This window comes from Python bivittatus, unplaced genomic scaffold, assembly GCF_059951505.1.
Source record: "Python bivittatus isolate LINGU-HERP-01145 unplaced genomic scaffold, Pbiv_v1 ctg000390_np1212, whole genome shotgun sequence".
NCBI lineage: Eukaryota > Metazoa > Chordata > Lepidosauria > Squamata > Pythonidae > Python > Python bivittatus.
In genome coordinates, this window is record NW_028277070.1 from 1,228,864 (window position 1) to 1,254,595 (window position 25,732).

The 25,732-nt window shown below is 47.5% G+C and overlaps 1 protein-coding gene across 7 annotated transcripts in view; it reads right to left on the reverse strand.

The window, feature by feature from the left end:
• The window catches only part of DEPDC5 (DEP domain containing 5, GATOR1 subcomplex subunit), a 59,090-nt gene that overhangs the window by 32,925 nt on the left and 433 nt on the right, over positions 1-25,732 (reverse strand). For 4 of the 7 annotated variants that reach the window (XM_088143781.1, XM_088143782.1, XM_088143779.1 and 1 more), the window contains exons 2-22: positions 24,193-24,316; positions 23,509-23,596; positions 22,926-22,972; positions 20,978-21,063; positions 20,388-20,471; positions 19,627-19,676; positions 18,516-18,585; positions 16,473-16,551; positions 15,233-15,294; positions 14,500-14,572; positions 14,300-14,372; positions 11,333-11,436; positions 10,662-10,736; positions 9,914-10,048; positions 8,330-8,391; positions 7,428-7,501; positions 7,009-7,078; positions 6,432-6,468; positions 5,382-5,502; positions 4,387-4,610; positions 1,921-2,127 (exon numbers count right to left, since the gene is read on the reverse strand). In XM_088143781.1, the coding sequence (XP_087999907.1) occupies positions 1,921-2,127; positions 4,387-4,610; positions 5,382-5,502; positions 6,432-6,468; positions 7,009-7,078; positions 7,428-7,501; positions 8,330-8,391; positions 9,914-10,048; positions 10,662-10,736; positions 11,333-11,436; positions 14,300-14,372; positions 14,500-14,572; positions 15,233-15,294; positions 16,473-16,551; positions 18,516-18,585; positions 19,627-19,676; positions 20,388-20,471; positions 20,978-21,063; positions 22,926-22,972; positions 23,509-23,596; positions 24,193-24,250 (1,879 nt within the window). In that variant the 5' untranslated portion in view covers positions 24,251-24,316. Of the gene's footprint in view, positions 1-1,920; positions 2,128-4,386; positions 4,611-5,381; positions 5,503-6,431; positions 6,469-7,008; positions 7,079-7,427; positions 7,502-8,329; positions 8,392-9,913; positions 10,049-10,661; positions 10,737-11,332; positions 11,437-11,849; positions 11,998-14,299; positions 14,373-14,499; positions 14,573-15,232; positions 15,295-16,472; positions 16,552-18,515; positions 18,586-19,626; positions 19,677-20,387; positions 20,472-20,977; positions 21,064-21,157; positions 22,066-22,925; positions 22,973-23,508; positions 23,598-24,192; positions 24,317-25,732 lie in introns of those variants that run through there. The other 3 variants (XM_088143780.1, XM_088143783.1, XM_088143785.1) reach the window with 3 other exon arrangements.

The following is a 25,732-nucleotide window of genomic DNA, read 5'->3' on the forward strand; positions in this document are numbered from 1 at the left end:
TTATAACAGAACTATACAAAATATTAAAGTGCAGAGACATCACACTTCCATGTTGTCCATATTGTCAAGGCCATGCTTTCCCCAGCAAAATTCTAATGCTGTAATGCATGTCTATGGGAGTTGGAAAAGCTGAACAAAGAAAAAACTGATGCCTTTGGACTGTGATCCTGAAAAAAAATTGTTGAAAAGACCTTGGAGCAGAAGAACAAATAATTCAATAGTAGATGACATAAAATCAGGCTACTCACTGGAAGCACCACTAATAAAGGTACAGCTTAAATATTTTGGAGACACAGTGCAAAGGCAAGAGTCAGACCCTAATGCTTGGAAAAACTAAAGGCAATATAAAAGAGGCTAACAGAAGACATGGTGGCTAGATACTATCACTGATGACAAAAGCATGAGCTCACTGGACTCAAACAAGTAATTATCAACAAGACAATCCTGACAAAATGATGTCTGTTGGGAGAATTGGACTGAATGACTTGTCAAACTCCTCTTCCATTCAAAATTGCAACCTTCCATATACCATGCTTGTCAGGCAGGCCTACAGATACTGACTTCTGCCACCTAGCAAGATAGCAGTCAATCAAGGCTCTCACATAATGCTTTTTAGTTAGATAGAAAAGGTGAGACTGAGTTACCAGACTTAGCCACACTCATGCATAGGGAGAGTCTGTTTTGACTTATTTTGGCTAATATAACACAAACAAAACTCCGGCTTTACTCCAAGCATGCTAACACTGTTCTATATAAACTGGGATGTATAATCTAGACACTACCATGCAAGCCAACATACTGTTGTCCACATCCCACTAATTATGAGGTACATATAGCATACTGACAAATTCAGGCAGAGAAAGGTCTTTTTAAAGCCCAGCTACTCAAGATTTGGAGGAAGAAACATCAGTAACCTGTGCTATGTTGATGACACTACCTTGATAGCCAAAAATGCAAAGGATCTGCAAGCCCTAGTACAAAAGTCAAAGGGCACAGTGAAAAAATGGGACTAAAATTAAATATAAAGAAGACCAAACTAATAATAATAGGTAGAACAATCAGCCTTAGAATTGATAATGAAGATATTGAAATGGTGGAGAGCTTTTGCCTTTTAGGATCAACCATCAACAGCAAAGGAACAAGCAGTCAAGACTTATGCAGACTAGCACTTGGTAAAGCAGCCATGAAAGCCTTGGAAAAGATATTCGAATACTGGGACGTGTCCATACCTACAAAGATCAGAATTGTGCAAGCCATGGGGTTCCCTGTGACCCTCTATGGAAGCAGAACAACTTTAAAGAAGCAGGAGAGGAAGAGCATTGACACCTCTGAGCTTAGGTGTTGGAGAAGACTCCTGGGAAGACTGTGGACAGCCAAGAAAACAAACCGATGGATCACTGAACAAATCAACCCGGAGTTCTCCCTCAAGGCACAAAAGACCAGGCTCAAATTATCCCACTTCAGACACATTATGTGAAGCTTGCTGGAAAAAAGCTCTAATGCTGGGAAAAGTGGAAGGAAAGAGAAGAAGAGGATGACAAGCAGCAAGACGGATGGATTCAGTTACAGTGGCGATGGGGGCACTATCGGAAGACCTAAAAGAACAGATTAGGGATAGATTGTTATGGAGAAAACCTGTCTATGTGGCTGCTAAGAGTTGATAACAACTTGATGGCGCATAATCAATCAATCAATCAATCAATGAACTCAAAATTTCCTGAATGGGCTGAATCCATGAGCTGTGGGCCTCAAAGAGTATGACACAATGGAAGCAACCTTAACAACAGGACAAAAAGCAAACCAAACAAAAATGTGACAAAACATCTATGGTTGGCAGAAGCACCAAAAAAGAAAGAGTTCCATATTACACATCCATACACACCAATGAAGCACAACAAAGGCCAAACAGGAATTCCTTACCCACAGGGAAAGTGTGCATCCAACGCCTCCTATTGGACGTGAGTTTCATGGGCATCCGGGAAGGGGCAAAGGGATTGATCAGTGCCCGTTGCGGTGTGTATCCCCCAGCAGAACGGATGTGCAGCCTAGATTCAGCACTGCCCACGTGAAATCTTCCAGGGGCACTCGAGTCTCGCTGCTGAGACTCCAACATGTTCTCAAGGGGATCTGTGAGGGAAAAAAAAATCCAATAAGAAATTCTCAGAGCTCACGAAGATCTGGCCTACTTTGAAGCAAGGTGAGGAAGCCACTTCATGCAGCTCTTCTGAGGCACCAGAATGGGACATTCTGGTTAGTCCGTGAGGGCTAAAGATAATGCTTTTATGCAGCCCCACTGATTCCCAAAAGGCCTGCGCCCCATATTATTAGACAGGGAGAGCCGCTAGCTGGATTTTCTGATTCAAACTCCAAGCTTCACTACATTTCTGGCCCATATGTAATCTTACCTAGAGACCTCTTCCTCTTCCCACCTTATATAGGCAACCCCTTCACTCTTTCCAGCTGGGAGGGATGTTGGGAAAAAAGACAGATAAAGGGACAGAGGACTCTGCCTGTCTCTCCTTCAGCAGAAAACTCTCCAAAAACTGGACCAAATTCAGTACTGGGCGAGAAGCTGGCAAAGGAAGGACCGAGTGTGAAAGTAGGCTGGGTGGGGCTGGGGGTCTGGAGGGGGAAAAGTCCAGGAAGCCCCCCGCCCCCGGCCCCCCAGGGGGGGCAGGCAGGCAGCAGCTCGGGATGTTGGCAGCTGCTCAGTTCTAAGCCCCCCTCCCACTTCTTTCCCCGTCATGTGACCCAGATCAGAGCTCCTTTTCAGTGGCTGGAAAGACTTCCAGGAACCCGTCTCTGTAGATTCTTCCTACTTTTTGCTTGCAGTTCTTCACTAAGTTTCTGCACAGTTAATGCTACCAATGAAAAATGCTTCTGGAATCAGGGAGGCTAGAGCATATGCTGCGCTTTAGATTCTGCACAGGGCAGGACTAGGCCCATCCAATGCAATGATTCTATGAAACTGTAAGTATACATGTTTCTACATCCTTCGTGGTTAACCTTCAGAACCATTCCACATGTCTACAGCAGAAATCACTTATTGAGGGATACACAGCCCTGGTCAAGCCTGAACCCCAATCTTCCCATGCCAAGGTCCCTCCTTAGTAGTGAATCTTCAGAGGAAGAGCATCAAACGTTATTGCAGAAGACAGTCTGGCCACGTATTTTCCCTGGCCGAGCAGGTGGAGGCAAGAGCTGAAGACCTGGTGGACACAGTGCATAAGAACCCACAGGGGGCCCGAGCTGAGAGGCCTGGGGGAAGGTTGCAGCTTCCAAGAGCAAGGACACAGTCCAGGGGAAGAGGAGGCAGCAAAGGCCAGAGGGAGGAGGAGTACACGGACCAAGACAAGGCGAGGAAGGACCTGCTTCCCAGAAGAACAAGGCACTCTCACAGGTTGGGCTGCACAACACACTCAGTCCTAACCCTGGCTTAACACAGCACAACTGTTCTCCTCACCCAAGATGTTCTTCTCAAGTGGCATGATAGAATGGAATTATGAAGGCCAGGCTCAGGGAAATAAGCATTTTCTTAGCTCACCGGAACCGCGTGGGAGGAACAAAAGGATGAGACTGGCACCTCCCTGAGGAATTCACACTGTTGTGGCTGGAGGACTTTGGGAACTGGGGTTTTAGTCTGGGAAGACTGATGTCAGGCCTAGCCCAAGGAACTCCAAGAGACCATGCAAATTCAGTCCAGCTATGTTTATTAGCTACAACCTCTGGCAAGAATCTTCCCAGACTCAAACCCCAGTTCCCAAAGTCCTCCAGCCACAACAGTGTGAATTCCTCAGGGAGGTGCCAGTCTCATCCTTTTGTTCCTCCCACGCGGTTCCGGTGAGCTAAGAAAATGCTTATCTCCCTGAGCCTGGCCTTCCTAATTCCATTCCATCACAAGTGGATTAACCATACAATGGCATTACCTGTTGGACCGGTTCACGCAACATGTAAGCGAGGGCTGAGTTCCCACAACACCCTGACCCACACGCTGCCCAAGCCCACTCAGCCTAGTGCATTGTGTCAAACCAATCACCGTGTCTCAGACTGAGTTACATTTCTAGGATGGCAAGGATGATGCGCAAGAGAAGTTTTAAGAGGGCTGGGATTCTATTTATTTCTAAATTCTGCGTTGGGGAAACGCAAACAGCACGAAGGGAAACGAGAGGAAAAGGTCAACCAGGGCACTCTTGGAAGAAATCCAGATGTTTTCCCTGGGTATTCTGCCTCGCCCGTGAGGAGGTTGCAATTTGCACTGAGGAAATGAGATGTGGAAGGGGCTGGGGAACTGGGGTTCTCTGTATGTTTTTTTTAAGAGTTCATAACTATTAAAGGTTCACAAAACCACAGATCCACAGCTCCGGTTTTCCCAGCCCTTGCGCTGACCTCGGGTGCTGGTGTAGCCCAGTGAGCTGCTGACTTCATACTGCAGGTGCAGGTGAGGGCGTGGGATCATGAGGATGTCGGAGATCCTCCCCAGAGAGCTGTCATCTGAAGCCTGGCTCCGGACCTCTTCGGGGGGCAAGGGCCGACTCTGCAGGGAGGGGCTGGACGAGACATCATAGGAGCTGGAGGTCTTCCAGGGCCGGCTCTCTCTCTCTCGTACAGACCTGCCGCGGAACCCATAAGGAAGAGTTTACTCAGGGTTAGGATGCCTGCGTAGTGGACTGAGGAGACCCCCGCAGTTTTAATGGCATGGCGTTCCACATTAAACCACAAGAGGGATTTCACCTTAGAGATGATTGATGGCTGCCTACCCAATGCAAGAAGCTGTTACTGAATTCCCCAATTGATAACTGTCCACCCCCCGCTTAAATTATCTCCAGTGAAGGACAGCCTACCACCTCTCAAGGAAATCTGCTCCGCAGCTGAACAACTTTTACTGCCAGGATGTTTCTCCTAAATTTAGAAGAATTCTCCTCCTTCTTGCTCTTCTGCAGGACAAGCCTTGCGGTTTCTGAGGGCCACAGTCTTTCTCCCTTAATAATTTCTAATCTAGATCAACCTACCCCACTGTTCTTCATATGAGTTGGCTTCCAGTCTTCTCACTCTAACCTGCCTCCCCAGACCCATCCTGTTGATCAACGTCTGTCTTACAATTTAGCATTCAAACTGGAGCCAGGAATCCAAATGGGGCCTGGAAGAGGGCTGAACCTGTGACCCAGATATGATGTTTCTGTTGGGACAGTTTCTCAGCAGCAGTGTAGCACTGTTGCAGGCTTCTGTTATCCACTAAGGCATCTCCCTCATTACTGCTTCCCCCATCTAGGACTCTCCTATCTTACACTGCATTTTTAATTGCTTGTACCCAAATATAAAATTTTCTTATTTGTCTTTTTTCGCCGCTGGAATCAACTGGGCTTGGCTATAAACTTGCTGACCTGAAGGTGGTGCAACGTGGGGCTCTGGAGGGGCCAGGCAGACGGAAAACCTGGGCATCATATCCATCGTAGTCAACTTGAATGGGAAGAGCATTCTCTGCCTCTTTAGGAGCTCCCAAAGCTGAAAGACAAGCAGATCAGGCTGTTACTGGAGAGTCTTTTAAGAACTGGGTCCAAGGCTATGGGCACGCGTGCACACACGTGCGCGCACACACACAGAGAAACCATTTTGTCAGCTTAAACATGGGCGCCGTGTGGTGTAACATGGGAGGAGGGGGTACATTTGCAGAGAATCCGATTCTTCCACCTTCTCCAGCTACCCTCTGCCAGGCTGGATTCCTTGCCTACAAAATCAGCACTGCATAAGCAGAACTTGTGAGGGTATCCTGGATGGGGCACAACCCTGTGGCAAAGCCTCAGCAGGACTGAGACTGCAGACATAGTCTCTCTCTGAGGCCCTTGGCTGCAGCGATTGGGAGAGCTGAGCCAGATCTATGATGCTTTCTTGCCCCGTACCCACCAGGCTGTGCTGGCCCACTGGCCCCAATGCCCTGCAGCTCCACCGATGATATGACTTCATTTGCTGCTGAGTTTGGGTTGCTCCAAGGGGGGCTTAGGAGGTGGGCAGGGGCCTACCTTGCCCTCCCTGCCCCAATCTTTGACATTTCTGTCTTCCTTCAGAACCACCACTGTGCGAGTGCCCAATTTTTCTGAGTCTGCTTAGATGCTTTTTAAAGGCCATAAACACAGTCACAAATGGAAATACCACCTGCTTCCTCCTCCACAGAGAGAAGAGAGGCAGAGGGAAAACAGGAAGGAGAGAGGGACAAAGACGGAGAAGGAAAACGGAAGGAGGACCAGAGAGAAAAGGCAGGGGTGGGAGAAGAGGAAACAGTGAACGGGAGGGGGCTTCAGACAAGAGAAGTGACTGGAAATCCCTCCAGTCTCAGTAACATCTGGTTAGCAGCACAGTGGGGGCGTTGGGACATAAAACTGTCATTCTCATCTTTAAAAAAAAGAGCAGCACAGTAATGTTGGAGAGTTACTCACAAGATTCCCTGCTACTTTTTGCTTTTTCACTCTGTGGCTGAAATTCAACAGGCAAAAAGAAAAACTGAAATTAGTCTTTGCAAAATCAAGACCAGGCCTGTACAACACATGGCCTGCTAAGCAGCCTTCTGCAGCCCGCCGGCATTTTTTGAAATAACCAATCCATTGTTGCCAAAAGTCGCTATTGCCGGGAAGGCTCTGCCGCCCCCACCTAGGTTTTCGCAGCCACTTCTACCCCAAAAGACACACTGCGAGCGCCTCTAACACACCAGGCCTTGGAGACCTTGCCAGCTCCATAGCTGCTGCCAGGCCATCAGCCACCCAACAGCTGCTGGGCACACCAGTTATGTGTGGCCCGCAATTATTTTTAAGGTATTAATCCTTAAAACCTTTCCCCCTCTACAAATTGTGCAGGCCTGCCCTAGAGGGAGAATTCTTAAGCCTGTTTTTTTTTCCTTCAACCATTCTGATGTCTGTGCGTAAAGTACCTTGTGGTGATTATTCCTGTGGTTCCAAAACTGAGTTGGTGCAGCTGCACAGCTACGGCTGCACTAGACTTTTAGGCTAGTCCACTTACTTTCTGGGCTGCCAGCTTGATCCGTGGGGTGAAACTGTTACACTGAAGTTGGCTTTTGGAAGTATAGAAACTAAAAAGAGAGGGAAGCAGAAAGATGAGGCAAAAACACAACAGGTTAGAGAAAATATCTGAAGCAATCTCTTTTCTGGAAAAAGAAAAAGAATGTGTTCAGAAAGAAGTAAACAATCCAAAACAAAAGATGTATTATCGCTTTTGCCTCTCCTCAAAAGCCACTTTCTGCGATTTAAGCAAAAAAGTGATGAGGCAAACCTCGTAGCAGGAGGGGGCTGCAGGCCTTTGGAGAGTCAGGGTGACCCCCAGGCCTGTCTTCTGGAAGCGAAGCTACAAAGGGGAGACGGTCCCACGCGGACACTACCTGCTCCTGTCAGAGCCCAGCTGCAACGGCTTGGATTTCGTACCTGTGGTTGATCCAGTGGGGTATATTGTAGTCATCCCCCAAGCGAGAATCTCCAGAACTGCAGCGATTGTGTAGCTAGGAAGAGGTGAGGAGGAGAAACCGTGAATCACAAAGCTGTGAGGTGTCTGGAGAACCAAACGAGATCCTTTGCAGGCAAGGGATTAATCCAGAGATACTTAGCCTCAGTAATCTGTGGCTCTGGGAAGACTGAATATTGTTGAACTACAATAGTCCCAATCATGTTGGTGCCAGCTGAGGCTGATAGGAGACGAACATCCACAAATTTAGAAGGGCTGGAGGTGGCCTGCCCAGGTTTAAAGGAACGCTGTTCGTAGCCCTCAGTGTTACAGAAAGCGCTCAGAAGCAAACTGAAAGCACACTTCTGCCAGTGAGGAAGATGTACCTGTAAACGCTGAGGCCTCAAGTCCTCTCTGTAGCTCCTCTTTCCTCCCTCCATGCCCATCTTGCCTTTCCCCTCCCTGATACTGAGCCCTCACCCAAACACCACATGCCTCCAAGTGGAGGGCCAGGGTGTCCAACAAGGCCATCAACCCAAAGGGCTTGTGCGTTCTGTCTCCATTCCCTCCTTGACCTGTTTCTTTGCTAAGAAGGAAAAAACCCGCAGCAGCAGCAGCAGCAGCAGCAGCAGCAGCAGCAAACCAAGGAAAGAAGGACTGAAGGTTGACTGACAACGTCTGCAACCCCACCCTGCTTGCATGAACGTCAGCTACGGTAGAAGCACAACTGTGCAGGCACATTTTTAAATTTTAATTTGGAAGCCTTATTCTGGCAGTGGCCCAGGGTGGCCACGCTGGCGAAATTGCCAGCACGCCACAGCTGACGCTTTGCGCTGGCGGGTGGGTGGGTGAAAACTGAAGATGGTCCAAGCCAAGAGGGCCTTACCTTAAAAAGGGGCACTGCGTGGAGGGGCTGCTCTCCCATGCACACCAAGTCTACCCCAATCCCTGCAAAGAGAAGCAACACCAAGATGGCCGTGAGGAGCGGGAGTGGGACGAGAAGAGAAACTTCGTCGGCTGAATTACCCAGTGCTAAAGAACTGGGCCAAAAGGGTTCAACTTTAAAATGCTTTTGCTTGTGAGCAAGTCTTTGAATCGCATCAAAACGTTGTGACCCCTGAAAAAACTCTGGACCTCGGGGTCAAGAGGAACCAGCATTCACATTAGCACCTCATGTGTAAAAACACTCTTGCTTTGAATGGAGAAAGCCATCTGGGCTATCTTTCAAAGCATGCATGAAAAAAGAAATCAGTTACAATTAGGAAGAGGGAAGGGAGTATCCAACTTCACAATTCTTCACCCACAAGGAAAAGCCTCCATTTTGCTGACAGTAGATGATCATCATGTCTTTGATAGATGTCTCATAAGCAAACAAAAAAAGGCCTTTATTTCACTTTATTTTACTGACTGTAAGTTCTGACTTTCCAAAGGACCCGCCTCTCAGCCCAGACTCACAACACAGATGGAAACAGGCTATTGCTGACTACTCACAGTCAGCAAGTCAATAATGATGAATTAAGGATGTGCAGGTCTGAGAAAAGTGCTTCATCCACTCTGCACCTGCCAGCACCTCCTTAGAGAGGCGGATCTTTTCCTTGGACTGCAGAATGGCTACGTGATCCAAGGAACGTCATTCACCTTTGAATTCTGGAGGCTCCGACAGCATGCCCACGCCTGAAGGCCCTTGTCACATCCCGTCACAACCTCTTTAATCAAATATGTATTTTCCTGGGATCACACATCTAGCCAGATGCAGTTTCTTGAAGGAGGTGCCAACAGAGGTGGCATCTGCCCCACCCCCCTTCCAAGCACACTTTGGCTTCAGACTTGAAGCGCTGCACATCCCTACTATATAGTATCCCAACAAAGGAGGTGGCATATTCAGCCTTTGAATGCCACCTTGCCCTCAGATGCAGCCTGTGACCTTTCCACAGCTTTCTGGTTTAGAGGGGCCTTTGGTCTAATCCAGCTTCAGAGTGCTTGTTTAGTTTTTCCATAATGCCCACAGCCCAGAACTCATTAAGAAAGGAGCCATGTTGTGGGGGGGGCAGAGGAGCAGCTCCACAGACTGGGTTATGAGGCTGTTCCTCAGAAAGCCTGTCCTGAAGCTGATGATATTTGATCCTCTCAGAGTAAAGCCCCTTAGATGGAACCAAGATGAGCAGAAGATTCACTCATGTAATCTTCTGCTCATCAAATCTTTGGAAAAATCATCAGAATGAATCGGGGTGTTTCAAAGCACTTCCTTGATGTTGGCAGTCAGAAAAACAAAACGAAAGTCAACCATGCCTGAGGAAACACCTGCTGGCTGTCTCCACACCCAGGATTGCTTGCGTGGAGAGAGGAACGTGGGAAGAAGGGAAACTTCCCACCTGGTTGGACCATAAATCTCCCAATCCCCACAACTAAGGGGAAGACTATAACCAATTGTTTTTTTTTTTTAAACCAATTGTTAAAAACATTATTTTACCATTGTCTATCATTCGTTGCTTGGTCAAGATCATGAGGAGGCGGTCCACTTCAAAGACTCCCACCCCTGGCGTGATGACCACAGACATCTGCCCTGTCCGGTCGAAATTTCGATTGATGTAGTGTTTGTCAAACACTAAACAAGTAAGAGCAAGAATTAAAAGGGTACCCAGAGCTTTATGAAGAATATCCCTTACCCATAAAAGACAATTATATAAAATCCTGATGCCTTCTCCAATCAGTCCTCCAGGGCTTACCTAGAAGAGGGGCATAGTGTCCACCTCTGTTGTGATTTAGAACTTAAACTATAGGATAGCAGTTAATTTGTTATAAAAGCTCCTGGGAACTGGAGAGCCATTTTGTTCAGTGTTCCTTAATAACAGAAGCAAATTTGCCCACACACCTGGCCACCACTTCATGATCTTTGCTTGCAAAGGGCTAATTCAGGAGGCCACATTCTGAGCTCAGGGAGGCAATAAGGCAACACCACTGGCCTAGCCAGGCCCCCCATCGGATGAGCACATGCATCAAAAATATCCCCAGAATCCTTTGCAACAGACTGAGATTTCCTTTGAAGAAAAATAAATATGGAGTTCCCCAAAAAGAGAAATATTGAATGCCGCTGAGATATCTTGCCCAAACCAGCCTTTCCAGCCTGACCTCTTCCAGCCTGACCTGTAATGCGGTTACAGGGCCCTTCATGGTTCAAGAATATCCCAGTGCTGCAGACAAGAATTTCCCAAACTCACCATTAAAGGAGAGGTTTATGGCCTCCAAATAATTTCCTTGAGCAGAGGTGGAATTGTATCCAGGTGGAAAACTCTCTAATTGTTCATCATCCAGAAAGGAGGGAGGAAGAAAAAAAGGAGTCTTCATATATCATGAGAAGATAAATCTGTATTATTTATTTGAAGACTTTTTTTTACCCCACTGCATTGCTTTAAATTTCAACAATGATGCATGTAAACAATATAAGCACTACCCCAGCATGTTTTAAGAAGTCTGGGGAAAATAGTCTTTATGGACTTGAGCCAAGTGAGACCCTGGACAAGGCTCTTCATGGGTAGCACCTCACAGGCCACAAGACCCTCGCAAAGAGGTACTTGACTAGGAAGGAGACAAACGACTTCACACGAGCCGAACACCTTCACTACAGGCCCTTCCTTCCCTGGAGACAAGCAAGGTCAGTAATATAGCCTGGACTGCAAGGGACAGCTGGCAGCTTGTTAGCCTGAGTAGCTCTGGACTACTCCTGGTGCCCCCAGACATAATTGCTGCACAACCCTTCACGTCTGAGGAGGTGCACCAACTTCCCAGCAGCAGCACAAGCTACGGAGTGGAACCGAGACTGAGGAGCACCCAAACCAGAAGGACATGCTTGATGCAATGCTGGCAACAGCCATGACTGCAAGCATCTCACCTGCCTTCTCTAAGCGCACCAGAACAGGGTACTGGATGAAGAGCTTCTTAATGGTCACAAGCAGAGACGTCCACTCCTCTCGTCGTTCATTCTGAACCACAACCCTGCAATGAACACTGTGAGTAAGTTACACAGAAAGAGAACAAAGACCTTTACAAAGAATACACAGGATGAGGACAGAGCAGGAGCAGTTTTCCAGTTACGGTGTTTTCACCCTTCTTCGTAAATGTCCTATTGTGGCAGCCAGGCAGGCAGGCAGGCAGGAAACTGGCTGGCATCCGCCTACCTATTTGCATTATATTTTGCCCTGTTTTAAAAACTCCAAACAGCTAGCACCTAAATAAAATTCACAAAATGACAATATCCTTATATAAATATACCAGTAATAAAAACCCATCAGAGCATTAATGCAACCCATGCAACAGCTGTTTATCCCCAAATGCTCTCTCAAGAGGTGGGACTCTTTTGCTCTGCAGGAAAATAGTGGTATGGGTATGGATTTTGGAGGGCACAATACCTCACAGGGAAAAAGGCCTGTTTCTGGGTCCCCAAAACCCAGAGCATCCCTCAATGGATGAATTGGACAGGTAGATTCCCTCTGGAGGAGACGGTCTCATGAGTAGTCTGGTCCTATACCATGTATGGCTTCACTGGCAAAAACAGTACCTTGAACAGACCCTGGAAATAAACTGGAAATCAATCCAGTGCCGATAACATCGGTGTGGCACTGCTGCAATGGCTCTCACCTGCCAATGGACAGGCTGCTGTATTCTGCACTGGTTTGAAATGTCCTAGTATTTTTCTAGCCATCTCCAAGTAGATTGCATTGCGGTAGTCCAACTTCTAAGTAATGAAATTGACGAACTGCTGCTAAGGCTTCCAGCTTTAAGGAGCGTTACAAGTAGCATGCTGGTCGATGCTGTTTCATGCAGATGTTAAATTAATGAGCGCGAGTACGGGAGCCCTGTGAGATCCCCCCATATTAGAACTGCCAAAGGCTCAAACACCCCTCCTCTACTAGGATTGATTGGAATCGCCCACTCAGGAAGGAGCAGACCTGCCGTAAAGCAGCTCCTCCACTCCCAATCCTCGCAGGAGGTCCAGAAGGATACCATGGTTGGTGGTATCAAATGCCACCACAATGGTATGTATGTTCAGAGCCCAAGAGGAGATTCACATCCTGGCCACCTGGACACACTTCTCTAATCAGTTGGGAACACAACCTCTTCGCCAGCTAACCCAGTTAGTGAAGATAGAAAAAATCTCTGCCTCGTTTGTCTGGGAGATAAATTGGGTTGCTGAGACTTCTGTAGCCTTATTTTATTTCTCCTAATAAATCTTGATAAATCTCTGCGAGCTTTGCTTTCTGTTGAAGTAGATCTAAAAGGGCAAGGAGAGCTGCATTCCCTCCCACTTGGAGATCACTTACAAGAGTGACCAGTGGGGTTTCCCTTCCGGGCCTGAACCCTGGCTGCAGAGGCTCCTGATGATCTCTTTCCTTCATGTCCCTCTGCAACTGCAGCCCAACCTCCTTCTCCAAAATCTTCCCTAAACAGAGAAGGCGGTAGACCAGGCAGAAGTTGTCTAGCATGTTTGGACTGAGAAAATGGCTTCTTCAAGTAGCGTGCACCATCTCCTTTCTTAAAGAGGCAGCTATAATCTCCCAAATCCTTGACCCTTACTCTAGCTGCCTGAGGAGCCAGACGGGACAAGGACCCACCCCACATCTGTCTGAGCTCATGCTACAGAGAACCTTGCCCGCTTCTTTGAAGTCCACAAACTTCAAAGAATCCTGCTTCAAAATCATCTCGCAAGACGTTGCTCTGTTACCTTTCATTCTGCCAAGCTTGATTCAAAATCTGAAAGAACACCGATTTTATCAGTGATGGGTTTAGCCAACCAGTCTTGTACACCATCCTGAAGGCAGACTTTCCAAACTGTCCTTCCCCGAGAATATGGCCCTGCTTAAACAGAGCTGCTGGATGACATGCCACCAATGCTACAGCAGCAGAGGAGGTCTGATGCTCTGCCACCTTTAGAGCCACAGTGCAGATCCAAACACGGCTCACACCTGTGTTTGGTCATGGGAACTATTTGTCTCCATCCACTGTGGCTCTGGGGATCCCTTTGCCACATCATCTCCTAGAGCTCCTTTGGATCTGCAAACAGGGAGAGGCCACCTAGGGGCAATCCCGTTCAATGCCCTCATCACATCCATATTCCAAAGACCAATAAGGATTGCATTGGTTGCCAGTAGGCTTCCAGGCATGACTCACAAGGCTGGTAATTACTCTAAAGCCCTTTTAGAGTGTAGCTCCAAAATATATCAGGCAACACCTTGCCAGAAATGAATCCTCCTGTTAGGTTCAAGCAAGGGAGGCCCTGTTGCAATTCCCTTCTTCTCGCAAGGTACATGAGCAGGCAACTGGCCTTTCTGGTGGCAGCCTCCGGAAGCCTCTGGAGATACAGATGGACCTAACCCTGCTGGTATTTTGTGCACAAGCGATTGCGGTTTTGTTCCAGGGTGTGTGTTCATCCTTTAGATTTGATTAGCTTAATTTTAAAGATGTCTATGTTTATTAATGTCTTTAAATGATACTATTTTAATTGTTAACTTTTGCTCCTGACTTTGATGTACCCCTCCCAGAGTTTGTTAGGATTGGGGCAGGTTATAAATATTATAAATAAAAAATAACTCCATTTGCAGAATCTAGAGTTCTTAGCATCCTTACAAAAGATCCAGGATACCTTGGAGGAACCACAGCATTTCTTTCTTTATATATGTGGATAAAGCTATTTTACAAAACAGTGCAAATTGTCAGTTCCCCAGAGAGGTATAAGGCTCTCCACATACAGATTTCTCACAGATCCCTTGACACACCTACCTGCGTACTTAAGAGACACTGCCCACTTTCAGGGGTAGGATAACTATTTCACAGAGATGGCTCAACCTCGTGGCAAACCTACTTGTAAAAGTCTTCATAGAATCGGCCTTCATGATCCTGCTGAACTGAGCAACGCTGCGTCTCTGGAAATTCATCTGGAACAAACCAAGCCAGACGTAAGAGAAAGCTGCTGTTTGCTGCAGCTTTACGCTTCCCAAGGAGGAGGAGAGAAAGAGGTGAGCATGTCTCAAGACCAGGGGAGGCACACGTGGAGCAACTCACTTGGTGACTTGGCATTGTAGAAGGTTCGAGAAAAGAGAACCACTGTCACTTCATGGCTACAGTTCTTCTCCTGCTAGGACAAAAGCAAGCCAATCAAGGCACCGTGGGCCCACCCGACTCCCTGACAGGCACCACGGACTCCATCCACACAGACTGCACCTGTGACACTCCCAGATGTTTCTCAGCTCCTGCCCTCAGTGGGGAGGACATAAGGGGTGGGAGAGATCCCACATCATAAAATGTGGCTGGGGAGGCCTCTTCCCAAGAGCAGCAGAGGTAGCTCCCCCCTAAACTCAAAGGAAGAACCAGCACAAGAGTCTTCCTCCTGACCACATCAAGGAAAAAAAGTCAGAAGTAGCCAGAGAGAACATTTCCTTTGCTGGGGGAGTCGAGGGACAGGGTGCAGGCAAATCATTTCAGGCAGGAACAGATCTCCTCTCCTCCCCCTTTTGGGTCCTCTGCTTCTCTGCCCAGGAAAGGCACCTCCACCCCAGCCATGGCCTCTCCTGGACACTGGTTAATTCCCCACTTTGAAGGGAGCAGACGGCTGCCAGGTCAGAATCCAGCTCCCTGGCCCCCAACCCCTGTGCTCCTCAGATCCCTTGATCCCTCCTGGCCTGGCCTTTTAAACTCAAGTGCAGGAAAGCTGGCTTGAGAAAGGACCACAAGCCCTGCTAAGCTGCAGACCCCCATGATGCCAGTTACAAGCACCCCTTTTGTCCCGCCGAGCTACCTTCCACTTGGTGAAAAGGTCAGCCAGGAAGCCATTCACAGCCTTCTCAAAGTAAAGATCTCCTGTAAAAGAAAGAGGAACCCCATGTGAGAGAGGAAGCCATGCTGCCTCTGGTGGAGGCTGCCAACCCCTCCGCTGAAAAGCTGCCGGGCTATTTCACCCAGCCAGACACTGCGTGGGGCAGAGACACTGGTGCAGCGAGAGTGGCATCAACTTGTGATTCAGTCCTGGGCGTGATTTCCTCTCAAGCCCTGATAGGGCCACAGGCACACTGTTTGAAGGACAGCTTCCTTCCACGTGACTCCGTCCTTCTGTCTCGCTCAATAACCAAGTCCCCCTTGGTGGCAGAGCCTGGCTGTGAATTAGCCTCTTTTGGGACGCCCAGCTGGCTCCTCTCTTTGACCCTTCAGGCTCAGGGTTATTCTGCCTGGCTTTGGGGGTCTTCCAACTCTGCTCTCTGCTGCTGCAGGCTACTGCTGCTGGCAACACCTAGCCCTCCTGGGTCTACTGCATCCTTTCATCTATACTGGGAGCTACTTCAGGCTCTTGCAGCTGAAGCACTGAGGCTAACCCAAATCGTTCCACTGGAGGTCAGTGGCAGAGGCCCTGCTTGTTTTGCAGATGCATTCAGAGGGTGACATCTGCGGGCAACACTGACCTCAACATCTGCCTGAAACTCTGGAAGGGACGGAGACAATGCACTAATAGATAATTCACTAAGAAAACAGCTTCCCACTTTCCTTCATGATTCCTTTACACCACTTTTTTTTTCTTCCTAGTGTTTTCCCACAGGTGCAGGGTTCGCTTTTTTCGGACCAACCGAATGTTGATCCATCGGGAGCTGAGAGAGAGGGACTGGCCCAAAGTCACCCAGCCGGCTTTCGTGCCTAAGGCAGGACTAGAATCACCAACTCCTGCTTTCGAGCCTGGAGCCTTAACCACTAGACCAAACTGGCTCTCCATTCCTTTACACCACTTTTACTGCCTTATAATTTGTCTTTAAAAAAAAAAAAAAACCCAACCCTCTTCAGGTAGAAAAATTAAACTATGTCAATAGATGCTTCCAATTCCTCACAATTCTTGAAGTCTGCAAAAAAGGGAAAGTCCTTCTCCCCCCCCGCCCCCTCCCTCCATCAGATGGGAAAGGATGTTCTCGGCCAAGGCTAGATTAACTACCAGGCAACCCCAGGACTAGACAGAGGTGGGAGAGGAGACTTGGGGAGGGCTTAGGGATCCTTACCGTAGATGTCAAAATCCCACATTTCACAACTCATCTGGATGAAGATGTAAACCATGGCAGAAGTCGAGCGGAACACCACCTGCAAGGCACGCCAGGCATCAGCAGAAGGGAAGAGGCTGATGCTGACCCCTCAAGGGTCTTCTTTGAATCAGCAAGATCACATCTGGCTTCCACATGGGAATTCCACATGGGAATCTCTGCCCAGTCTCAGGAACCACAGGGGGATTAAACAGTGGTCAAGGAGTTGCCTCCTGGAACTGATGAACTTGAACGGGACTAATAACAGGCTTGGACCTGGCAGAAGCTTTTCCTGTTGGTCCTGCTGAGTGGTGGACTCAGCAACCTGGAAGCTACAGGTGGGACTGCAGTTGGCGAATCTGATACAAGAACACCAGGACTCACAGCTGGGAGGGCAAAATTCTTGTTCTAAATTTTTTTCACATTTGGGATTTTCAGGAACAAAATGGGTGCCCTAATTTTCTTTGGGACTGTGAACCACACTGAGAACAGGCCAGCAAGCCTCTTGCACGGAGGAAATGGCTCTATCGCTGGCCTCCAACTGCCCTTGAAGCACTTTCAATTTCCCAGATATTGACAAAGAAATAGAAACCTGCCTCTTGCAATGCACCTGACCTTCAGACCGTATCACTCACCTGTCCCTAAGAGACCATCTGCAGGTAGCCCCAAAATTGCTGTAGGCAACTGGCCCCCTAGTCATCCCTGGTGTGAATCTCATGTTCTCTTCTGTTGGAGCCAGATGCTTTTGCTTGGGCACCGCTGAAGTCATTGCCCTGCCCATCCTATTGACCCCACTGACTTCCTTGCCACTTTTGAAATGAAAACGACTGGCAGGCTGTTTTCTGGCTTGGAAAGAATCGGCTGGCTCCCCATGCTATCTGGAGGATACTTTCTCATACACAAACGCTCATACTCTTCTTGCTCTCGGCCAGCACCGGGTCAATGGCCTCCCAAAAAGCTTCCTACCCACAAAGGGCTCAGGTGCTAGGCTGGCCTTGGGCCGCAGATCAATCTTGCAGGGCCGTTGCAGGCAGCCACCTGTACTGTCATCCAACAAACAGAAGCACCTGAGGTTGGAACTTGCGCCTTAGAGCGCCCAAAGGAGAAAGAGGTGAGCTTTCTATGAGCAGAAACAGCCATGTTTAGTATGTGTGTTCAAGTCTCTCTCTCTCTCCCTTTAAAGGAGAGATCAGAGACTGATCCAGCTGCCACTGATCATCGTGAATGAAGGGCCAAGGGTCAAGTCTCCCAAAGAGGCCACCACTGTTACTGTTGCTCAAGTCTCCCGATGTCCCTGGCCTGCACTTTAGCCTTTAGCTGCATGAGACTCCCAGGGAAGGCTTAAAAGTGAATCTGCAGCACACTGAACGGGGACACCAATTATGCCCCCAAAGCCTGGCCAGAAAGGGTGGGACAATGGAGTCAGCCAGGCAGGTGGGGAGAAAGGAGAAATATTGCCACCTCCGTCAGAGCCTGCTTAGACCATTCTCTTGCTTGGCAAGATCAAACTTTGCTCCCCTGGCGTTGCTGCACTATTTCCTAATTCCTTCTCTGTCAAATGGTTGCAAACAATTCTTCCTTCTTCGCAGAATGCAGAGCAAAGACTATCCACAGGGGCCAGAAATCTCAGCCTGCCTTTGGATGGGAAGAGGGAAATTACATCATTTCCCATCATACCATCTTTGATGACCCAGAGCAGAAGGAGCTTAATGCCAAGAACAAAGGTTAGTCTGGGAGAAAAGAGAGCCAGCCAGCTGATTCCTGAATTACCAGCAGGAGATCACGGAAGTACTTGCTGGCAAGGCTGAGCCATGGCCACATGCTCTGTGAGCAGTCCATGGGAACCGAGAGGGCCCTTAGCACCTTCCCTGCTCCTAGAGCATCCTCCTCTGAGGCATGCAGGACAACCAAGGGGTATCCTGCAGGAAGAAAGCTGGGAAGCCGCTGCTCTGGCTGTTAATTGCAGGAATTCTGAAGCTCAGTGTTTGAGAATTGGAAAGGAAATGTTCGAAGTCAGAGTCCTACCCGAGTATCCTCGCTGATGTAGCCACAGGTGACTTTCTCACTTTTAACCCACAGCTCACCTGCCTGAGCCCTGAAAGCAAACCAAGAGAAAGGATCTGAAACATGGAGAAAACCTTGCTGTGAAAGCTGGATGTGAAAATTAAAGAACTACTGGCCAAAAGGTAGTAAAAATCAAATCAAAGAGTGATGGTCAACTTGAAAGGAATTCAAGTATTGGAGTTTTCTCTCCCTCCAGGAGCAGCTTTGCAGCACAGTCCCAAATCTAGGGCCTTCCACAGGCTCCCACTGCTTTTATCAAAAGGAGAAAAATGCCATCATCCTGCCAGCTCCACTCCTTTTCCACTTGCATGACATTGTGACATGTGTACAAAGGGGGCGGAGTTTGCATTGTGAGACGGTTGCTTTCATCAGCCTGACCCATTTGACCCCACTGAAGACCACTGTCCAAATGTCTTTTCCTCAGACTGCCAATCAGTGTTTAAATCAATCAATCTGATTTGCCCATATGTGACTTAACTTTGTAAGTTAATTATCAAAATCTCAACATGGTGCCTTTTAGATCTCCTTATTTAAACAGAAGATAAATTCAACAATTCGACAAAAGCTTCCATTCACAAGGACATCCTCAGCTGCCATTCATCCTGGCCTGCTTACTCAGTGATTATGGTGCCAACATGCCAGGATGTTGGTGGGGTAAACAGCTTCATCAGCTGGCTCTGCAGTCCAATGAAAGTTTGAAGCTCCCAGCCCTCCAGGCAAAACAGGCTCCAGGTTTTTCCACCTGAAGCCTAGACCAAAGAGGGAGAACTGAGAACTTACCAGATGCCACCCCTTCCCCTCCTCTGGTAAGACTTGACATGAGGGCTACTCTCTCATGCCCTTATTTGGGAGGAAGTTTCATTGAAGTAAATGGGGCTGATTTTGGAGTCTGAACTTTACTGAAAAGGGTGCAAACCACAAACAGTACCTTGGTAATGGAAGCAGCCAAAATCTGTCCTCCTTTATTATCTGGAGATAAGCATTAATTCCTGATACAGCCCAACTTCCTCCCTAAACACTGTGAAAGGGAGGTTTGCCAAGGAGGGCGAGTGGAGTGCAACTGCTTACTCACCGAATTCCTGCATATTCCACCTTCTGAGTGATGTAAGCACATGTGCCAACCTAAGTGACATCGAAAGAAAAAAGAGAGAAATGGAATAATTTGCACACAAGAAAATTTGCATTTGCAGAAGATAAACAACCATTTAAGAAGCAAGCAAATTTCTAGTTGGCATGCATCAGTCTGAAAATATTCAGATCATTTTTGCTAAAGGACACAAGCCAGGACTTCTGAGACAGGCATTTCCACTGGAGCCTTGTGCCTCTCTGCCTTTGATCCCAACCATCTCAGTTCAGTTCTGACTTCCTGCCAACCCTCCGTCCTTTACCAGAAATCCAAGTCCTGCAGCACCCACCCACCCACCCACCTCATGTTTCAATTCTTTCATTATTTCCTGAACAGAGCTGCAAGCTCAGATGCCATCGGCCCTTCAAGGTAGGCGAAGTCAAAGATCAGACACCACAGGGATTCCCAGAATACTACATTATGGTTGTGGGGTATATTAACCAAATCTTGAAACCCTGTCCAAAACCTTCACTGCCCCCTTTTTAAGGACAAGGTGGGGCTGTTCTCTTTCTCACATTTTCTACTTTCCCAGAACTAAGCAAATGTTTTACTTCTTCCATTTCTTTCTCAAGGCCAGAGCTAAATTTCTCTACAGATGCTCAACTCCCCAATTGTGAGTTGGAAGGGGACTGTTAGGTCACCCAGTCCTACCCTTACTCCATACAAAAATCCAGTTTAAAACATTCACAACAGATGGTCATCCTCACCAAGCTCTTCTTAAGCCGCCACATATCTCCGCGTCCAATGTACTGGTCCTTGAATGTCAGCTCCACTAAATCCAGAGTCACATCCTAAAAAGGAATGTGGTGATTTCTGCCTCTGCCACTGTGTTTCTGCAGAGACCAGCAGCTGATGCTCCTGGTTGCACAGGTTTTCTAGAAGCCACCTGCCTATAACTTCCCTTTCAAAAACATTTCAGGACATAAATACCCACAGCCCCCAATTGTTTGTCAGTTAACAACAATTCCTTATCCATTACTGAGTGTCAGAAGATTTTGCCAATTTCAAAAATTTAGCCAGATTAACTTCTTTGCAATCTCCAGAAGAAAAAGCAGAGGGGGGTTGACTGGGGGGAACATATTTGTCCAATACAACAAAATACCAAAACACACATCAGAAATGGGCAGGAGGGAAAGCATCAACTGCCAGGCTGGGAAAGCGCACTCATGTCCACGGCCACTTGACCTACAGCAAAGGATCAGTCCAGCCTCGACCATTCTTAGAACTGCTGTGTTCATGCAGGAAGACCATCCAAGCATGTTTAGCAAAAGCTGAAGGGCGGCAAAATCACAAATACCTTGGGGTCAACAACATTCACATGGACATCCTGGTAGGGCCTCAGTCGAAACACCTGAGCAACAGTCTGATCAACGCTGATGGTTTCTGTGCAAGGAAGAGAGAGAAAGATGGGAGAACTGGGAGGCGGCTTCCCACTGGAATCACTCCAGCAGAAACATCAGAGGAAGGTGGAACTGACCTGCCTTTGCCGTCATGAAGAGCTAGTCCACCAACCAGTATGACTGACAGCACTATGAAACACTGTCCAAAGCAACGCTCAGTGACAAGAACATTGATGCCTCTCTGGGGTCCTCATCAGCGGGTGATGCTCCGCCTACAGATACCTCCTTCAGAGCTTGCCTCGTTCCCTCCCCATCTTCCTTCTCTTTTTTGGCCTAGTGCAGAGCAAAGCAACAGCCTCCAGCGTAACCTGCTTCAATTACCGTAAGTCCAAGGGGCCCCATAAGCTTCCTCAGAAATTAGAAACAATGCCTGGCCCCAATCCAGAGCTGTGTTTTGGAAGTGCCCCATATGCTCCGGAAAAGGACAGTAAATGCCGAGGAGCCGCCATATAGCAACTGGTACAATGGTGCTTTTTGACTGGTAGCGCTGGCAGCAAACCAGACGTGAAGTCTCTCCAGCTGCCAACTTGCAAGGGCATCCCAACAGGATCTAAACATTCCCGGTATGATCCCCAATCCACAAAGGTAACTCTCAAGCAAATAGTGGCTTCTGCTTGAAAGGAGGATGACAAGCCAGGAATTCATCATCCCGTGATGAAAATGACATAAATTACAACAGCATTCCAGACTGCTCCAGAAGCAACCAGCTTTTCTGCTACTTGGGAGTGAAGTCTGACATGAAGATTGTCAGTCCCAGCTAAACTCTGCAGAGATCATAGATTCAAGATTCTTCCATGCAGAAGTGTGCAAATTCCCATTTGGTTTGGATTACGAGGAGTCTAACCAAGCAGTATTCCTTTCACGCTGTTCCCAAGACTGGCCCCTAAGAGGCTCGAGTCTCGCTGCAGGCAGCTTGACCAGGGCTCGAAGACCAGTCTTGGAGCTCAGAGCTGCTGTCGGCCCTACTATGACACCTGCATGAGGACTGAAAAAAAATACTCTGATTTCTTTCAGACAGGCAAAGCCCTCCCCAAATCAGATTTTAACAAATATTATACTCTGCATCCCTAGAACTAAATTACAGGCAGTCCTCACTTAACGACTATTCTTTTAACGACAGTTTGGAATGATGACGGCCTTGGTAAAAGTGCTTTACGACCCTCACGGTGATTGAAATTTGCAACCTTTTTTTACAACAGTCGTTAAGCGAATCACTGCAGTCATTAAGTGAATTACATGGTTGTTAAGTGAATTCTGGCAAAAAATGTCCATTGGGAAAGCTGAATTCGCTTAATGTGATTCACTTAACGACCATGGTGATTTGCTTAATGACTGTCGTAAAAAAGGTTGTAAAATCAGCTCTGATTCGCTTAACAACCAAATTGCTTAGCGACCTAAATTCCAATCCCTATTGTGGTCAGACAGCAAGAACTATCCGTATATCCTTGGTTGCCTCTGCTCTTTCATGAGAAGAGATTTCTTTCAAGTGCTCTTAAGAAAACCTTTCCAGTGGCTCCCACTGGCTTATGAGCATGTGCAAACTGTCTAAGGACAAATCTCAGCTTTAAGTTTATGGCACACACTAGCTCTTATATTCGCTTATGGACAATCCTCCACCTGCAGCCTTGGAAGGTCATAGGTGAGCCTGAGCTAGTCCCACCTAAGCTAGGTGGGTTATCACTGTGTGGAAAAACGTGAAAAGGCAGGGGCATATACTCTGTCTTGAGCTCCAGCAGACCAAACGAATATATAATAAAAAAGTCTCTCTCTTGTCTACAGACCTACACTAATGGAAACGTTGTTAGAGCATCACTAATCGTTTTTGAGAGAGAGAGAGAATCCCACCTTTCTGTAAGTCTTCCTTGAGCGACTTCACTTGCAGGAGCAGCGGACTGAAAAGCAAGAGCGACGATCAGTGACATTGCCAGGACCTCTCCAACAGCTGGAAAGCATTTCAGCCAAGAAGTTCCTCAAGAATTCTAAGTTCTTCACACCTCTGGCCAAGCAAAACTCCCAAAGCAGTACTACCGGTTACCATTTAGGAACAGTTTGTTTCGCTCAAGCTTTTTAGGGTTTTTCACTTTTTATGTTCCTGGTTTGTACAAGTTTGTTAATGTGCAGATTATTATACACTGATGTCTTGTATGCCACCAAGAATCCCAAATGGGAGCAGGCAGCATATGCCTTTTCGAAGCAAGCCAGCAGTCGCAAGGTGTTCTCCATCTGGCTGGCTCCCCTGATTTCCCAGCAACCTCCACTCTCCTCTGGCTCAGAGCAAGCACACCAGCCCCCATCTGTGGCAGTCCTCCTTTCTATCTCCCACTTGCAAAGCTCAGGCCCTGCCCCCTCTCCCTGCCCCCTTTATCGTGCGCTATGTCCCAAGGCAGATCCATGCATAAGGGTTGGAGGGAAGGACAAGGAGAGTCACCTGTATTCATCATTGGGGTGTGCTATTTCCACTATATCTCCCAACTTGATCTGAAGAAATACTTTTGGGTTCACCATAAGCTCATCATCTGAAAAGAAACAGTTGGAAAAGAACCCTTGTAGATGTTTGTAATTTACAGCAGCTTTCATAGTAGTTCCAAAGTTATCCCTGGTGCCACTAAAGCTGAGAAGCCTGAGGTGGGACAGGTGCCAGGGAGGAGGAAACACAGTGAAAACCTAAGCAGTTTTTGAGAAAGCACAACAGCTGAGAGCAGGGGTTTTCAGCTCAAATCCAAATCTTGTCCTAACAACAAACTGAGCAGGCCTGTCTCAGCCTTACTGCATACCCTGCAGTACATTGTAATGTTGATCAATTATAAACATAACATCTTTTTTTAAGATTTTAACATCTTAAACACCCTTATTAGGGACAATTTCCCACTAACAGACTGCAATTTCCTTCCAGATAAAAATGTACTATTTTAAGCACTGCTTTACAAACACCAAATAACTGTTATTGTTATCATTAAGCTAGGAACCTCAAATTTGCCTGAATGGGCCTTGTTGCAGTTCAGATATTGCACAGACTGAAAGATGTTGCTCCCAGAGGGCAAAAGGCTTATTTTCATCCTCCTGCACCCTCAGGGAATCCCAAGGCACCGCCACCTTCAACAGGGCTACTAACCGCTGCTTCCGAAGCCTTTCTTGTGTATGACAAGCTTGTAAACTTTGTTGGTTCTCATCTTGATTTCCAAATTCCTATTCTTCTTGGTTATCAGAAATCAGGCATTAGACAACTTTCTGCTTTCCTGCAGAACAAAAGCAAGTAATGCATGTAAAGCCACTCATCTTCTAGTGTATGCTGTGAGGAAGCCAACGCAAAACAAAATAAAATCACAGGTGCCAACAGCTTTATACATTCTTTATTTATGTATGGTCACAGACTAAAAAACATAGTTAAAATACAAAGCATTCAATATAAAAGTCCTGTTCCTAACAGATAAGCCTAACTGGATTTTGTTCAGATCAAATGGCTTCTAACAGCAATTCCCATAAGCAGAAAATTTGATCACTTTTCTGGAAACTTCATAATACTGATGTTTTAGCTGCCTATTGGGACCAACTCAAGTGGTTTACAGTTAGAGGGGAGATTAGCTTCAACCTCTAACAACGATTTTTTGGGCAACTCAAGAGTCCCTGTGCAACTGATTCAATTTCAGTATCTGAACAATCCCAAATAATCTTAGCAGGGATATTACTGAATCTCACGGCAGGGCATCTACATGTCCCAGTGTAAGTAAGTGCCCTTCTCTGTGAGGGCACAAGAGAGTAGGAAAAGTATTTGGGAGAGGTAAGTAGCGGATACCTCAGCTCACCAAGGCAGAGGTTTGAGGCAACCCTTTGTGTGTCAAAGTCTAAGATCCTCAGCTTGACCTCAGTCCAGTCTTTTATAATGCCATGTTGAGACACCACATCCCATTTTGGAAATCAACATTTGATGTTGGGGCTGTGTGGCCGTGGTCTTGAAGTCTTGTTTCCTAACGTTTCGCCAGCACCTGTGACCGGCATCTTCAGAGTGCAGGAGCACAGACAGGAGCAGTTCTCTCTGTGCCCAGCTCCTGTCTGTGCTCCTGCCCTCTGAAGATGCTGGTCACAGGTGCTGGCGAAACGTTAGGAAACAAGACTTCCAGAACACGGCCACACAGCCCGGAAGACCCACACCAGCCATTGTATGCCGGCCGTGAAAGCCTTCGACAAAACATTTGATGTTCTTTGGCCAGGACACAAAGGGTGTTATGCGATAAAAGCTTATTTTGAAGGAAAGGGAAGCTTCTGTACAAGCCCCGAGGACTCCCCTTTGCAGGAATGACCTTCAGGGAAGAGGACCGTGTAAATAACACAGAGCTCTAAAGTCACTCCAGACAGTGCCGCACCCCACAGCTTGGTGATGCTCCCGAAGGCAACGTTACCCGAGCCTTTAAGGGACCTTGCCTTTCTGCCCAGGAGGCGGCTGCGGCCGGCACAAGACTTAGTCACATCAGAAGGACGCAAAGGCTCATGCTTGATCTCTGGGGGCCTGAAACCGAGCCCCCCAGTGTCCCACAGGATGCAAAGCACGGTCCCCGGAGCCGGGCTTGGAACCTGGGTCCCAGAGGGGCCACCGAAGCGGCTGGTTTCCAAACGCAATTTCCATCGCCAGCACTCCCTATCCTGAATCGCCGTGT